The 16566-nt window shown below is 38.4% G+C and overlaps 1 protein-coding gene across 1 annotated transcript in view; it reads right to left on the bottom strand.

Annotated features, from left to right (window-relative positions):
• The window catches only part of RPS6KA6 (ribosomal protein S6 kinase A6), a 205974-nt gene that overhangs the window by 143215 nt on the left and 46193 nt on the right, over nucleotides 1-16566 (bottom strand). Inside the window, exon 3 of the mRNA XM_047075696.1 lies at nucleotides 12166-12282. Coding sequence (XP_046931652.1) covers nucleotides 12166-12282 — 117 coding nt within the window. The remainder of the gene's footprint in view (nucleotides 1-12165; nucleotides 12283-16566) is intronic.

Consider the following 16566-nt stretch of genomic DNA (forward strand, 5'->3'; position numbering starts at 1 on the left):
CCTGGAGTGTATATGACCCTTTTGGAATATAGTAGCACTCTGAGGCGAAGGAAACATAACAAACTTTTAAAACAGAAGTTCAGGGGATACTAGGAAGATGGCGGCGTAGGAGGACGCTGGGCTCACCGCGCGTCCTGCTGATCACTTAGATTCCACCTACACCTGCCTAAATAACCCAGAAAACCGCCAGAGGATTAGCAGAACAGAGTCACCGGATCCAAGTGCAGACGAGAGGCCCACGGAAGAGGGTAGGAAGGGCGGCGAGGCGGTGCGCGCTCCACGGACTGGCGGGAGGGAGCCGGGGCGGAGGGGCGGCTCGCCGGCCAAGCAGAGCCCCCGAGTCCGGCTTGCAAAAGCGGAGGGGCCTGACGGACTGTGTTCCGACAGCAAGCGCGACTTAGCGTCTGGGAGGTCATAAGTTAACAGCTCTGCTCAGAAAGCGGGAAGGCTGGAGGACAAAGGGAGGGTGAGCTGCAGAGCCCCCGGACGACAGAGCTCAGTTTGGCGGGGAACAAAGGCGCTCTCCAGCGCCATCTCCCCCGCCCATCCCCCAGCCAAAATCCCAAAGGGAACCGGCTCCAGCCAGGGAAATTGCTCGCTCCGCGCGAACACCCAACTCTGTGCTTCTGCGGAGCCAAACCTCCGGCAGCGATCTGACTCCCTCCGGCTGCACAGGGCCCCTCCTGAAGTGGATCACCTAAGGAGAAGCGAGCTAAGCCTGCCCCCCCTGCCGCCGTGCACCTTGCCTTCCCACCCCAGCTAATACGCCAGATCCCCAGCATCACAAGCCTGGCAGTGTGCAAATAGCCCAGACGGGCCACGCCACCCCACAGTGAATCCCGCCCCTAGGAGAGGGGAAGAGAAGACACACACCAGTCTGACTGTGGCCCCAGCGGTGGGCTGGGGGCAGACATCAGGTCGGACTGCGGCCCCGCCCACCAACTCCAGTCATACACCACAGCACAGGGGAAGTGCCCTGCAGGCCCTCACCACACCAGGGACTTTCCAAAATGACCAAGCGGAAGAATTCCCCCCAGAAGAATCTCCAGGAAATAACAACAGCTAATGAGCTGATCAAAAAGGATTTAAATAATATAACAGAAAGTGAATTTAGAATAATAGTCATAAAATTAATCGCTGGGCTGGAAAACAGCATACAGGACAGCAGAGAATCTCTTGCTACAGACATCAGGGGACTAATGAACAGGCACGAGGAGCTGAAAAACGCTTTAAAGGAAATGGAAAACAAAATGCAAACCACCACAGCTCGGATGGAAGAGGCAGAGGAGAGAATAGGTGAACTAGAAGATAAAGTTATGGAAAAAGAGGAAGCTGAGAAAAAGAGAGATAAAAAAATCCAGGAGTATGAGGGGAAAATTAGAGAACTAAGTGATACACTAAAAAGAAATAATTTACGCATAATTGGTATCCCAGAGGAGGAAGAGAGAGGGAAAGGTGCTGAAGGGGTACTTGAAGAAATCATAGCTGAGAACTTCCCTGAACTGGGGAAGGAAAAAGGCATTGAAATCCAAGAGGCACAGAGAACTCCCTTCAGACGTAACTTGAATCGATCTTCTGCACGACATATCATAGTGAAACTGGCAAAATACAAGGATAAAGAGAAAATTCTGAAAGCAGCAAGGGGTAAACGTGCCCTCACATATAAAGGGAGACCTATAAGACTCGTGACTGATCTCTCTTTTGAAACTTGGCAGGCCAGAAAGAATTGGCACGAGATTTTCAGTGTGCTAGACAGCAAAAATATGCAGCCGAGAATCCTTTATCCAGCAAGTCTGTCATTTAGAATAGAAGGAGAGATAAAGGTCTTCCCAAACAAACAAAAACTGAAGGAATTTGTCACCACTAAACCAGCCCTACAAGAGATCCTAAGGGGGACCCTGTGAGACAAAGTACCAGAGACATCACTACAAGCATAAAACATACAGACATCACAATGACTCTAAACCCGTATCTTTCTATAATAACACTGAATGTAAATGGATTAAATGCGCCAACCAAAAGACATAGGGTATCAGAATGGATAAAAAAGCAAGACCCATCTATTTGCTGTCTACAAGAGACTCATTTTAGACCTGAGGACACCTTTAGATTCAGAGTGAGGGGATGGAGAACTATTTATCATGCTACTGGAAGCCAGAAGAAAGCTGGAGTAGCCATACTTATATCAGACAAACTAGACTTTAAATTAAAGGCTGTAACAAGAGATGAAGAAGGACATTATATAATAGTTACAGGGTCTATCCATCAGGAAGAGCTAACAATTATAAATGTCTATGCGCCGAATACAGGAGCCCCCAAATATATAAAACAATTACTCATAAACATAAGCAACCTTATTGATAAGAATGTGGTAATTGCTGGGGACTTTAACACCCCACTTACAGAAATGGATAGATCATCTAGACACACGGTCAATAAAGAAACAAGGGCCCTGAATGAGACACTGGATCAGATGGACTTGACAGATATATTTAGAACTCTGCATCCCAAAGCAACAGAATATACTTTCTTCTCGAGTGCACATGGAACATTCTCCAAGATAGATCATATACTGGGTCACAAATCAGCCCTTCATAAGTTTACAAGAATTGAAATTATACCATGCATACTTTCAGACCACAATGCTATGAAGCTTGAAGTCAACCACAGGAAAAAGTCTGGAAAACCTCCAAAAGCATGGAGGTTAAAGAACACCCTACTCACGAATGAGTGAGTCAACCAGGCAATTAGAGAAGAAATCAAAAAATATATGGAAACAAACGAAAATGAAAATACAACAATCCAAACGCTTTGGGACGCAGCGAAGGCAGTCCTGAGAGGAAAATACATCGCAATCCAGGCCTATCTCAAGAAACAAGAAAAATCCCAAATACAAAATCTAACAGCACACCTAAAGGAAATAGAAGCAGAACAGCAAAGGCAGCCTAAACCCAGCAGAAGAAGAGAAATAATAAAGATCAGAGCAGAAATAAACAATATAGAATCTAAAAACACTGTAGAGCAGATCAACGAAACCAAGAGTTGGTTTTTTGAAAAAATAAACAAAATTGACAAACCTCTAGCCAGGCTTCTCAAAAAGAAAAGGGAGATGACCCAAATAGATAAAATCATGAATGAAAATGGAATTATTACAACCAATCCCTCAGAGATACAAACAATTATCAGGGAATACTATGAAAAATTATATGCCAACAAATTGGACAACCTGGAAGAAATGGACAAATTCCTGAACACCCACACTCTTCCAAAACTCAATCAGGAGGAAATAGAAAGCTTGAACAGACCCATAACCAGCGAAGAAATTGAATCGGTTATCAAAAATCTCCCAACAAATAAGAGTCCAGGACCAGATGGCTTCCCAGGGGAGTTCTACCAGACGTTTAAAGCAGAGATAATACCTATCCTTCTCAAGCTATTCCAAGAAATAGAAAGGGAAGGAAAACTTCCAGACTCATTCTATGAAGCCAGTATTACTTTGATTCCTAAACCAGAGACCCAGTAAAAAAAGAGAACTACAGGCCAATATCCCTGATGAATATGGATGCCAAAATTCTCAATAAGATACTAGCAAATCGAATTCAACAGCATATAAAAAGAATTATTCACCATGATCAAGTGGGATTCATTCCTGGGATGCAGGGCTGGTTCAACATTCGCAAATCAATCAACGTGATACATCACATTAACAAAAAAAAAGAGAAGAACCATATGATCCTGTCAATCGATGCAGAAAAGGCCTTTGATAAAATCCAGCACCCTTTCTTAATAAAAACCCTTGAGAAAGTCGGGATAGAAGGAACATACTTAAAGATCATAAAAGCCATTTATGAAAAGCCCACAGCTAACATCATCCTCAACAGGGAAAAACTGAGAGCTTTTTCCCTGAGATCAGGAACACGACAGGGATGCCCACTCTCACCGTTGTTATTTAACATAGTGCTGGAAGTTCTAGCATCAGCAATCAGACAACAAAAGGAAATCAAAGGCATCAAAATTGGCAAAGATGAAGTCAAGCTTTCGCTTTTTGCAGATGACATGATATTATACATGGAAAATCCGATAGACTCCACCAAAAGTCTGCTAGAACTGATACATGAATTCAGCAAAGTTGCAGGATACAAAATCAATGGACAGAAATCAGTTGCATTCTTATAAACTAACAATGAAGCAACAGAAAGACAAATAAAGAAACTGATCCCATTCACAATTGCACCAAAAAGCATAAAATACCTAGGAATAAATCTAACCAAAGATGTAAAGGATCTGTATGCTGAAAACTATAGAAAGCTTATGAAGGTAATTGAAGAAGATTTAAAGAAATGGAAAGACATTCCCTGCTCATGCATTGGAAAAATAAATATTGTCAAAATGTCAATACTACCCAAAGCTATCTACACATTCAATGCAATCCCAATCAAAATTGCACCAGCATTCTTCTCGAAACTAGAACAAGCAATCCTAAAATTCATATGGAACCACAAAAGGCCCCGAATAGCCAAAGGAATTTTGAAGAAGAAGACCAAAGCAGGAGGCATCACAATCCCAGACTTCAGCCTCTACTACAAAGCTGTCATCATCAAGACAGCATGGTATTGGCACAAAAACAGACACACAGACCAATGGAATAGAATAGAAACCCCAGAACTAGACCCACAAACATATGGCCAACTCATCTTTGACAAAGCAGGAAAGAACATCCAATGGAAAAAAGACAGCCTCTTTAACAAATGGTGCTGGGAGAACTGGACAGCAACATGCAGAAGGTTGAAACTAGACCACTTTCTCACACCATTTACAAAAATAAACTCAAAATGGATAAAGGACCTAAATGTGAGACAGGAAACCATCAGAACCTTAGAGGAGAAAGCAGGAAAAGACCTCTCTGACCTCAGCCGTAGCAATCTCTTACTCGACACATCCCCAAAGGCAAGGGAATTAAAAGCAAAAGTGAATTACTGGGACCTTATGAAGATAAAAAGCTTCTGCACAGCAAAGGAAACAACCAACAAAACTAAAAGACAACCAACGGAATGGGAAAAGATATTTGCAAATGACATATCGGACAAAGGGCTAGTATCTAAAATCTATAAAGAGCTCACCAAACTCCACACCCGAAAAACAAATAACCCAGTGAAGAAATGGGCAGAAAACATGAATAGACACTTTTCTAAAGAAGACATCCAGATGGCCAACAGGCACATGAAAAGATGTTCAGCGTCGCTCCTTATCAGGGAAATACAAATCAAAACCACACTCAGGTATCACCTCACGCCAGTCAGAGTGGCCAAAATGAACAAATCAGGAGACTATAGATGCTGGAGAGGATGTGGAGAAACGGGAACCCTCTTGCACTGTTGGTGGGAATGCAAATTGGTGCAGCCGCTCTGGAAAACAGTGTGGAGGTTCCTCAGAAAATTAAAAATAGACCTACCCTATGACCCAGCAATAGCACTGCTAGGAATCTACCCAAGGGATACAGGAGTACTGATGCATAGGGGCACTTGTACCCCAATGTTCATAGCAGCACTCTCAACAATAGCCAAATTATGGAAAGAGCCTAAATGTCCATCAACTGATGAATGGATAAAGAAATTGTGGTTTATATACACAATGGAATACTACGTGGCAATGAGAAAAAATGAAATATGGCCTTTTGTAGCAACGTGGATGGAACTGGAGAGTGTGATGCTAAGTGAAATAAGCCATACAGAGAAAGACAGATACCATATGGTTTCACTCTTATGTGGATCCTGAGAAACTCAACAGGAACCCATGGGGGAGGGGAAGGGAGAAAAAAAAAAAGACGTTAGAGTGGGAGAGAGCCAAAGCATAAGAGACTGTTAAAAACTGAGAACAAACTGAGGGTTGATGGGGGGTGGGAGGGAGGGGCGGGTGGGTGATGGGTATTGAGGAGGGCACCTTTTGGGATGAGCACTGGGTGTTGTATGGAAACCAATTTGTCAATAAACTTCATAAAAAAAAAAAAAATAAAATAAAACAGAAGTTCAGCCAAAATGACAAGACAGAGGAATTCTCCCAAAGAAAAGTCAAGAAGAAATCACAGCCAAAGAATTGCTCAAAAGAAATATAAATAATATATCTGAAAAAAATTTAGAATAACAGTGATAAGACTAATATAGCTAGGCTTGAACAAAAGCACAGAACACATCAGAGAAACCCTTCCTACAGAGATCAAAGACCTAAGAACTAGTCAGGATGAATTAAAAAATGCTATAGCTAAGATGCAAAATAAACTAGATATAGTGACACCAAGGATTGAAGAAGCAGAGGAGGGAATATGAGAAATAGAAGAAACCATTATGGAAAATAACAAAGCTTAAAAAAAAGAAGGAAAGGAAATTGTGAGAACAGGAGGGATGAATTAGCAAACTAAGTGATTCCATGAAACGAAACAATATCCATATAATACGAGTCACAGAAGAAGAGAGCAAGAAAAAGGGGTGGAACGTTTATTTGAACAAATTATAGCTGAGAACTTTCCCAATCTCGGGAAGGAATAGGCATCAAAGTCCAAGAAGCACAGAGAACACCCCTCAAAATCAACAAAAAGAGGTCAACATCACAACATGTCAGAGCAAAACTTGCAAAATACAAAGATTAAGAGAATTCTGGAAGCAGCTAGGGACAAAAGGTCATTAACCTACAAGGGTAGACACACAAGATTATTAGCAGACCTGTCCACTGAAACTTGACAGGCCAGAAGGAAGTGCTAGGAAATGTTCAATATGCTGAATAGGAAAAAAAATGCAGCCAAGAATCCTTTATCCAGCAGGGCTGTCATTCAGAAAGGAGAGATAAAGGCTTTCCCAGACGAACAAAAACTAAAGGAGTTTCTGAACACTAAATCAGCCCTGTAAGAGATTCTAAGGGGGATTCTTTCTGAGTGGAAAGCAGCAAAGACTACAAACAACTGGAAAACATCACCACAAACATGAAATCTACAGATAACACAATGGCACTAAAATCATATATTTCAATAATCACTCTGAATGTAAATGGAGTAAATGTTACAATCAAAAGACGTAGGGTATCAGAATGGATTAAAAAAAAAACAAGATCCATCTATATGCTGCCTGCAAGAGACTCATTTTAGACCTGAGGACACCAGCATAGTGAAAGTGAGAGGATGGAGAACAATTTGTCATGCTAACGGACATCAAAAGAAAGCCACAGTAGCCATACTTATATCAGATGAACTAGATTTTAAACCAAAGATTGTAACAAGAGATGGATAAGGGCATTATATCATAATTAAGGGTTTTTTCCATCAAAAAGAGCTAATAATTATAAATATTTATGCCCACAAAAAGAGAGCACCAAAATATATAAATCAAGTAATCATAAACAAAAGCAAAGTTATTTATAATAATATCATAATTGTGAGAGATTTTAGTACTCCACTTACAACAATGTATAGATCATCTAAGCAGAATATTAACACAGAAACAACAACTCTGAATGACACACTGGGCTAGATGGACTTAACAGGTATATTGAAAACATTTCATCCTAAATCAGCAGAGTATACCTTATTCTCAGTGCACATGAAACATTCACCAGAATAGATCCCACAATGGGTCACAAATCACCCCTCAACAGGTACAAAAAGATTGAGGTCATACCAGGCATACTGTCAGATCACAACGCTATGAAACTTGAAGTCAACCACAAGAAAAAAATTGGAAAGCCCTCAAACACATGGAGGTTAAAGAACATCCTACTAAAGAATGAATGGGTTAATTAGGAAATTAAAGAAGAATTTAAAAAATACACGGAAGCAAATGAAAATGAAAACACAACAGTTAAAACCCTTTGGGGCGCAGCCCTAAGAGTAAAATACATTGCAATTTAGCCCTATCTCAAGGAGCAAGAAAGGTCCCAAACACACAAACTAACCTTACACCTAAAGGACCTAGAAAGAGAGCAGTGAATAAAGCCCAAAGTCAGCAGAAGAAGGGAAATAAATAATAAAGATTAGAGCAGAAATAAAAGATATAGAATCCAAAAAAAACAATAGAACAGATCAATGAAACTAGGAGCTGGTTTTTTGAAAGAATAAACAAAATTGATAAGCCCCTAGCCAGACTTCTCAAAAAGAAAAGACAAAGGACCCAAATAGATAAAATCACAAATGAAAGAGGAGAGATCACAACCTACCACAAAAATAAAACAATTATAAGAGAATACTAGGAAAACTTATATGTCAACAAAGTGGACAATCTGGAAGAAATGTACAAATTCCTAGACACTCACATACCTCCAAAACTCCAAGAGGAAAAAATAAAAAATTTGAACAGGCTCATAACCAACAAATAAATTGAATCAGTTATCAAAAACCTCACAACAAATAAGAGTCTTGGGCCAGATGGCTTCCCAGGGAAATTCTATCAGACATTTAAAGAAGGGTTAATACCTATACTCCTCAAAATGTTCCCCCCTCAAAAAATAGAAAAAGAAGGAAAGCTTCCAATGTCATTCTATGAAGCCAGCATTACCTTGATTCTAAAACCAGACAAAGACCCCACTAAGTGGGAGAATTACAGTCCAATATCCATGATGAAACTGTATGCAAAATTTCTCAACAAATACTAACAAATCCAATTCAACAGTACATTAAAAGAATTATTCACCATGATCAAGTGGGACTTATTCCTGGGTGCAGGCTGTTTTTATATTTGCAAATCAATGTGATACACTACATTAATTAAAAAAAAGGATAAGAACCATATGATCTTTTCAATAGATGAAGAAAAAGCATTTGACAAAATATAGTATCCTTTATTGATAAAACCCCTTAAGAAAGTAGGATTAGAAGGAACATACCTTAACATCATAAAAGCAATACATGAAGGGCCCACAGCTAATATCATCCTCAATGGGGAAAAACTGAGAGCTTTTCCCCTAAGATCAGGAATACGACATGGATGTCTACTCTCACCACTGTTGTTCAACATAATGTTGGAAGTCCTAGCCTCAGCAATCATACAACAAAAAGAATTACAAGTCATCCAAATCAGCAAGGAAGAAGTCAAATATTCAGTCTTCACAAATGACATGATACTCTACATGGAAAACCAGAAAGACTCCACCAAAAACCTCCTAGAGCTGATACATGAATTGATCAAAGTCACAGCATATAAAATCAATGTTCAGAAATCAGTTGCATTTCTATATACCAATAATGAAGCAACAGAAAAAGAAATCAAGGAATCAATCCCATTTACAATTGCACCAAAAACTATAAGATACCTATGAATAAACCTAACCAAAGAGGTAAAATATCTGTATGCTGAAAACTATAGAAAGCTTATGAAAGAAACTGAAGACACAAAGAAATGGAAAAACATTCCATGCTCATGGATTGGAAGAACAAATGTTGTTACAATGTCAATATTACCTAAAGAAATCTACACATTCAATGCAATCCATATCAAAATAACACTAGCATTCTTCACAGAACTAGAACAAATAATTCTGGACCCCAAATACCCAATGTAATCTTAAAAAAGAAAACCAAAGTTGGAGGAATCACAAATCCAGACTTTAACCTGTATTGCAAAGCTGTAATAATCAAGACAGGATACTATTGGCACAAAAAGAAACACATAGACCAATGGAATAGCATAGAGAATACAGAATGGAAGCACAAATATATGGCCAGCTAATCTTTGACAAAACAGGAAAGATTATCCAACGGAAAAAAAAAAGATATTTTCTAGCAAATGGTGCTGGGAGAACTGGACAGCAACATGCAGAAGAATGAATGTAGATACTTTATTACAACATACATTCAATAAATTCAAAATGCATGAAAAACCTAAATGTGACACTGGAAACCATCAAAATCCTAGAGTGGAAAACAGGCAACAGCCTCTTTCACCTAGGCCATAGCAACTTCTTACTTGATATATCTTCAGAGGCAAGAGAAATAACAACAGAAATGAACTACTGGGACCTCATCAAGATAAAAACCTTCTGCACAGCAAAGGAAACAATCAACAAAACTAAAAGGCAACTAATGGAATGGGAGAAGGTATTTGCAAATGACATAGCAGATAAAGGGTTAGTATTCAAAATCTGTAAAGAATTTACCAAACTCAACACACAAAAAACAATCTAGTGAAGTAATCGGCAAAAGGTATGAATAGACACTTTAATCCAGATGTTTAACAGACACATGAAGAAAGGCTCAATGTCACTCATAAGGGAAATAGAAATCAAAACCACAATGAGATACCACTTCACACCTGTCAGAATGGCTAAAATTAACAACTCAGGAAACAACAGATGTTGGTGAGGATGTGGAGAAAAGGAACGCTTTTGCACTGTTGGTGAGAATGCAAACTGGTGCAACCACTCTGGAAAACAGTATGGAGGTTCCTTTTTTAATTAAAAAAAATAAAGATAGAACTACCCTTCAACCCAGCTATTGGACTACTAGGAATTTATCCAAAGGATACAAAAATGCTGATTCATAGGGGCACATACACCCCAATATTTATAGCAGTGCTATTAACAATAGCCTAATTATGGAAAGAGCCAAAATGTCCATCCACTGATAACTGGATTAAGAAAGATTTTGTACACACACACACACACACACACACACACACAATGGAATACTATTTGGCAATGAGAAGAATGAAATCTTGCCATTTGCAACTATGTGGATGGAACTAGAGGGTATTATGCTAAGTGAAATAAGCCTGTCAGAGAAAGACAGATATCATATGATGTCACTCATATGTGGAATTTGAGAAACTCAACAGATGAACATAGGGGAAGGAAAGGGAAAATAAAATAAAAGCAGAGAGGGAGGCAAACCATAAGAGACTCTAAACTACAAAGAACAAACTGAGAGATGTTCAAGGGCATGTGAGTGGGGGTTGGGTTAAATGGGTGATGGGCATTAACAAGGGCACTTTTCAGGATGAGTACTCGGTGTCGTATGTTAGTGATGAATCACTGGGTTCTACTCCTGAAGCCAAGACTACTCTGAATGTTAACTAACTTGAATTTAAATTATGTGTGTGTGGGTGTGTATCTTTCTTTTAAAATGATTTAAATCATAATGATTTAGATCATAATAATCACTGCTCAGTTGCCCTGCTTTTCCCCTTTAAAACTAAATCTCAGCCACACTCAAATTAGTAGTTTCTCCTTATCTTTCTCCCCTTCAATTGTTGTTTCTGTTTTCCTAAAGGCTATGTGTCTGTGTGTGTGCAGTAACTTTCATGACTTAGATATTAGGTGTACAAAGTCAAGAACCAGACCTACACCCTCGAAAAATTATATGCCATTAAGCACTTAATATACAGTTTTAATAATGAATTTCTGAGTTAATGTTTCTCAATTTTTTCTCTTTCTCTTGAAATTTAAGCTCCTTAAATGTAGGGTTTCACATCATCCACATGTCACCCAGTATCTTTCCCTTTTGTCCTTCACACACATACTACTTTAACAGATGATAGGTGAATTCATGCATTCATATATGAATTGATACCTACATTCTGGCTTTTGTGATAGAGCTACAGAATATAAATAAAATCATCAGGAGAGAGAAAGCTGTAATTATCCAAGCATATGAACAGAGAAACAAGGAAGACTTTTTTTAAAAAATACTTTAATTTAGACAGCTAATAAATAGCATGCTATATTTTGTCCTAAAGAAATCAGTGATGAGTGCCTGGGTGGCTCAGTCAGCTAAGCATCTGATTCTTGATTTTGGCTCAGGTTATGCCCTTGCTGTTCATGAGATGGATCCCCACCATCAGGCTCTGTGCTGACAGTGTGGAGACTATGTAGGATTCTCTCTCTCCCTCACTCTCTGCCCTTAACTTGCTCATGTGAGTGCTCTCTCTCTCTCTCTCTCTGAAAATAAATAAATATACATGAAAAAAAGAAATCAGTGAGCCAAAGGTACTGGAAAACATTCATTATTATAGAGAAGTATAAAGAAATGGAATTAAAAGTAGAAATAAAAGCAGTAAAATTACAGAATTACCTTTGTGTGTATCCTTTGACAAATTTAGAAATGGCATATTTTCAGATTTTTCTATACGTGTACCTTTTATTTGCTAAATGTTTAGAAGAGGAAAAAATGTGGAATAAAACATTTATTACCTTTCCAAAGGATCCCTGACCAAGAACTTTGAGCAACTCAAACTGTGCAGGATCTGCTTTCTCATACCCTTCCTTAACATGATGAGTAATAGGGATTTCTTTAACAATTCCTTCATCCTGTAAAAAGAAATCCAAAAATACTCAAATCCAGCTGCAACATCGTAAGATTAGCTCCATTAAGAATCAGAAATCACACCAGAAATTAACTGAATATCCAACTCCTTCAATATAACACAGAGTTTTATGGACTACTGGTATATTCATTTCCCTGTTTTCTAACACATAGAGATACACCACCATCTTCACCACCCCTATTAAGTAATTGCATGTAAATATAAGCACATAAAATCTATGTTTCAGCTTTCCCTGTTTCAGCTTTCCCTTCCAACTAGGTAGTGACACAAGAAAAACATCAATAACTAACTCACTGGAGTGGTGCCTGGCTGGCTCAGTTGGTTGAACATCCAAATCATAATATTGGTAAAGCATGTGACTCTCAATCTCAGGGTTTATTCAAGCCCCATGTTGGACATGGAGTCTACTTAATAAAAGGACCCTCATTGGAGTATGATTTATGAAGTAGATGCAGAAAAAAGATAGATAAAACCTTGTACATTATAGGGCATGACAAAATATGTGAGCTTCAAAAGTTCTTTGAAATAGAATTCCACTGTAGCCTTTTAAGTAGTCAGTGATATATAAATACTTAAATGTCCAACCAGCCATATTATTGAAATAAAAAACTGGCTATAGGCAAACAAAATCTGCAAATCCCAAACAAATGTTTCCAGGCCATATTTGTTATTGAAATTTTGTATATAAATTATATGCCAGATTTCCTACCACCTGGTCAGGCAGATAAGAAGGTACCCAGGGAGTGTTTCTGCTTTTTGTTGTAGGACTCTATTCAGCTGTGAAGATTACACTCAGATGAGGTGTAATTCTAGTCCCTAGAGAAGCATAGTAGCTAGGATGAAAAAACGTCAAATGTATTACATATCACAAAATAACAAGAGCTGGGAAATAGTATCTAACATTCTGACTATATAGTGGAAAAAAACCTGAGATCCACAGAGTTTAAGTTCACATGACCAGTTAATCACCATGTCTAGAAATCTTGGTAGATTTCCATAATACCATATTAATTCTTGTCTAGATGGCAAGAATCATCTCAATTCATGCTTTAATTAATTAATAAATAGTGGCTGTGGCCAAAGCAGGCACTAACATAATCCCAAGTAAGCTAGACTTCATGGTAGCTAAAATAACACAGGTAGTCAAACATTAATTCACCAGAGTGGTAGGTAGGAGGAGTATTCAGTCATAAATGAAGAATCAGCTCTGAACGTATGTCCATGGATGTTTGTTACACATTAAAATATTATTTCAGCAGACTCTTAAGTAGCTATTGAGAGTGAGTTTTCCTTTTGAAGGGGTTTCTTTTTTAAAAAGTGAAAAACCCCTTTTAATGCAAATACATATGCTTTGCAGCTACCATTTTGGATTAAAGTATGGCATATCTGTATGCACCTTTGCAACAGAATATGTGTATACCAAAAGCAACATCATCAGATTGTATACTTTTAAATTATGGTTAACTGAGTTTTCACCACATACTATGAATGTACTACTAGACTTCAAAGAATATAATAAAAACACTTACTGGAATTTCTATCCACATGAAAGAATACTGGTAGAAGAGTCAGTAGACTAAGTTTTGCTCCTAGCTCTGCCATGTATAAGCTAAGCAGCCTTGGCCAAATCACAAACCACTTTATTTCAGTATTCTCACATGACAAACATGTTATGTTAAAAGGGTCTTTAAGGTTTCCCACAAGTCTGTGATTTTTTTTAACTTTTTAAATGTTTATTTTTGAGATAAAGAGGGGGGGAGGAGCAGAGAGAGAGGGAGACACAGAATCCAAACAAGGCTCCAGGCTCCAAACTGTCAGTACAGAGCCCGACGCAGGGCTCGAATTCACAAGCCATGAGATCATGACCTGAGTCAAAGTCAGACGCTTAACAAACTGAGCCATCCAGGTGCACCAAGTTCAATTCCATATTGAACACAGTACAGCTGTTTTATGCTTGAGCGCTTTAGTTTCTGCCCTGTTTAAAATCATCATTATAAACATGGGTCATGATGACATTAGTTTTTTAAAAATGTTCATATTTAGGAAGCAACTACTCTAATTACTGTCACCAAGGAAACAACTGTACTCTACTCTAGTTAGTTTCACCAACCCTAAGAATGCCTTCCAAATGAAAGAGTCTGTCGAATACCTCTTCTAATTAAAGTCCACATATGCCCATCCCTTAAAAATGTAATATGTCTTTCAATTTTTGGCAGCATTCCCATAAAATTTCCAACATGAAAATGCTACTATATTAGAAAAGACCACTTTTCCCAGTGGATAGTCACCATAGAATATTGTTACACTGTGTCCTAATAACTCATCACCTTGTCTTTCTCTCCCACTAGACCATGAGCTACCTGAATGCAGGTATTAATCATACTCATCTCTGCATTCCTAATGCTTAGCACGATATTTGTTTGATTTTATGTGAGCTGCATTCCTAATGCTTAGCACGATATTTGTTTGATTTTATGTGAGCAGACATCCAAAGAAATCCACCCAATTTCGTAACAAGGGCATGAAGAAAAACATTTTTTCAGTATAGTTGACACAAAATGTTACATTAGTTTCAGGCATACAAGGTAGGATTCAACTATTCTGTATGATATCCTATGTTCACCGCAAGTGTAGCTACCATCTGTCACCATACAAAGCTATTATAGTACCATTGACTATATTCCCTATGCTGTAGATCTTATTCCCATGACTTATTCATTCTGTAACTGAAAGCCTGTATCTCTGACTCCACCTCACCCATTTTGCCCATCCGTTAGCTCCCCTCCCTTCTGGCAAGAATCAGCTTATTCTCGCTTGTAAAAAGAAAGATTTTAAAGATAAATTAACTAGTAAGAAGCCTCAAAATTATTTTTAAATACCATTTAAAAAAACAGAAAAATATGGGTCCAGAATTATTTTTTTAATACTTAAAGGAAATAGGCAAACAGGAAATTCATTCTGGATAATGGATAATGTCATTTTGAATACAACTGCCTTTATTTCTAAATTTAATTAAATATGCATTTTTCCTTAGAGTGTGAGGAATATAAATAAACATTTTTCCAGATTACCCACGGTCAGTAGTTTTATTACACTGTGTGGTACTCAATACAAATGAAGAGCATAATGACACCAGAATCTGTATTTTTTTTTAAATCCTGATATTAACTTGCTAATTGGCCATCTGTCTTCTCTAATAAAAATATAACTCCTCAGGCAAACAACTACTATGCATTATATTACTAAATTATGGATAGTTTGCCTTTAAGTAGACAGTAGCTTACAATGCCCTAGCTGCTAATAAAACTTACTAGTAAAATAAGTTTTTTTTCATTTTTTTAAATATGAAATTTATTGTCAAATTGGTTTCCATACAACACCCAGTGCTCATCCCAAAAGGTGCCCTCCTCAATACCTATCACGCACCTCCCCTCCCTCCAACTCCCCATCAACCCTCAGTTTGTTCTCAGTTTTTAAGAGTCTCTTATGCTTTGGCTCTCTCCCACTCTAACCTCTTTTTTTTTTTCCTTCCACTCCCCCATGGGTTTCTGTTAAGTTTCTCAGGATCCACATAAGAGAGAAAACATATGGTATCTGTCTTTATCTCTATGACTTATTTCACCTAACACTCTCCAGTTCCATCCACGTTGCTACAAAGGGCCATATTTCATTCTTTCTCATTGCCATGTAGTATTACATTGTGTATATAAACCACAATTTCTTTATCCATTCATCAGTTGATGGACATTTAGGCTCTTTCCATAATTTGGCTATAGTTGAAAGTCCTGCTCTAAGCATTGGGGTACAAGAGCCCCTATGCATCAGCACTCCTGTTTCCCTTGGGTAAAGTCCTAGTGCTATTGCTGGGTCATAGGGTAGGTCTCTTTTTAATTTTTTGAGAAACCTCCACACTGTTTTACAGAGCAGCTGCACCAGTTTGCATTCCCACCAACAGTACAAGAGGGTTCCTGTTTATCCACATCCTCTCCAGCATCTATAGTCTCCTGATTTGTTCATTTTAGACACTCTGACTGGAGTGAGGTGATATCTGAGTGTGGTTTTCATTTGTCTTTCCCTGATGAGGAGCGACGTTGAGCATCTTTTCATGTGCCTGTTGGCCATCTGGATGTCTTCTTTAGAGACGTGTCTATTCATGTTTTCTGCCCATTTCTTCACTGAATTATTTGTTTTTCAGGTGTGGAGTTTGGTGAGCTCTTTATAGATTTTGGATACTAGCCCTTTGTCCGATATGTCATTTGCAAATATC

Source organism: Lynx rufus, unplaced genomic scaffold, assembly GCF_022079265.1.
Source record: "Lynx rufus isolate CCGP_SWC_20201006 ecotype Redwood Valley unplaced genomic scaffold, mLynRuf1.p SCAF_14, whole genome shotgun sequence".
Lineage (NCBI taxonomy): Eukaryota > Metazoa > Chordata > Mammalia > Carnivora > Felidae > Lynx > Lynx rufus.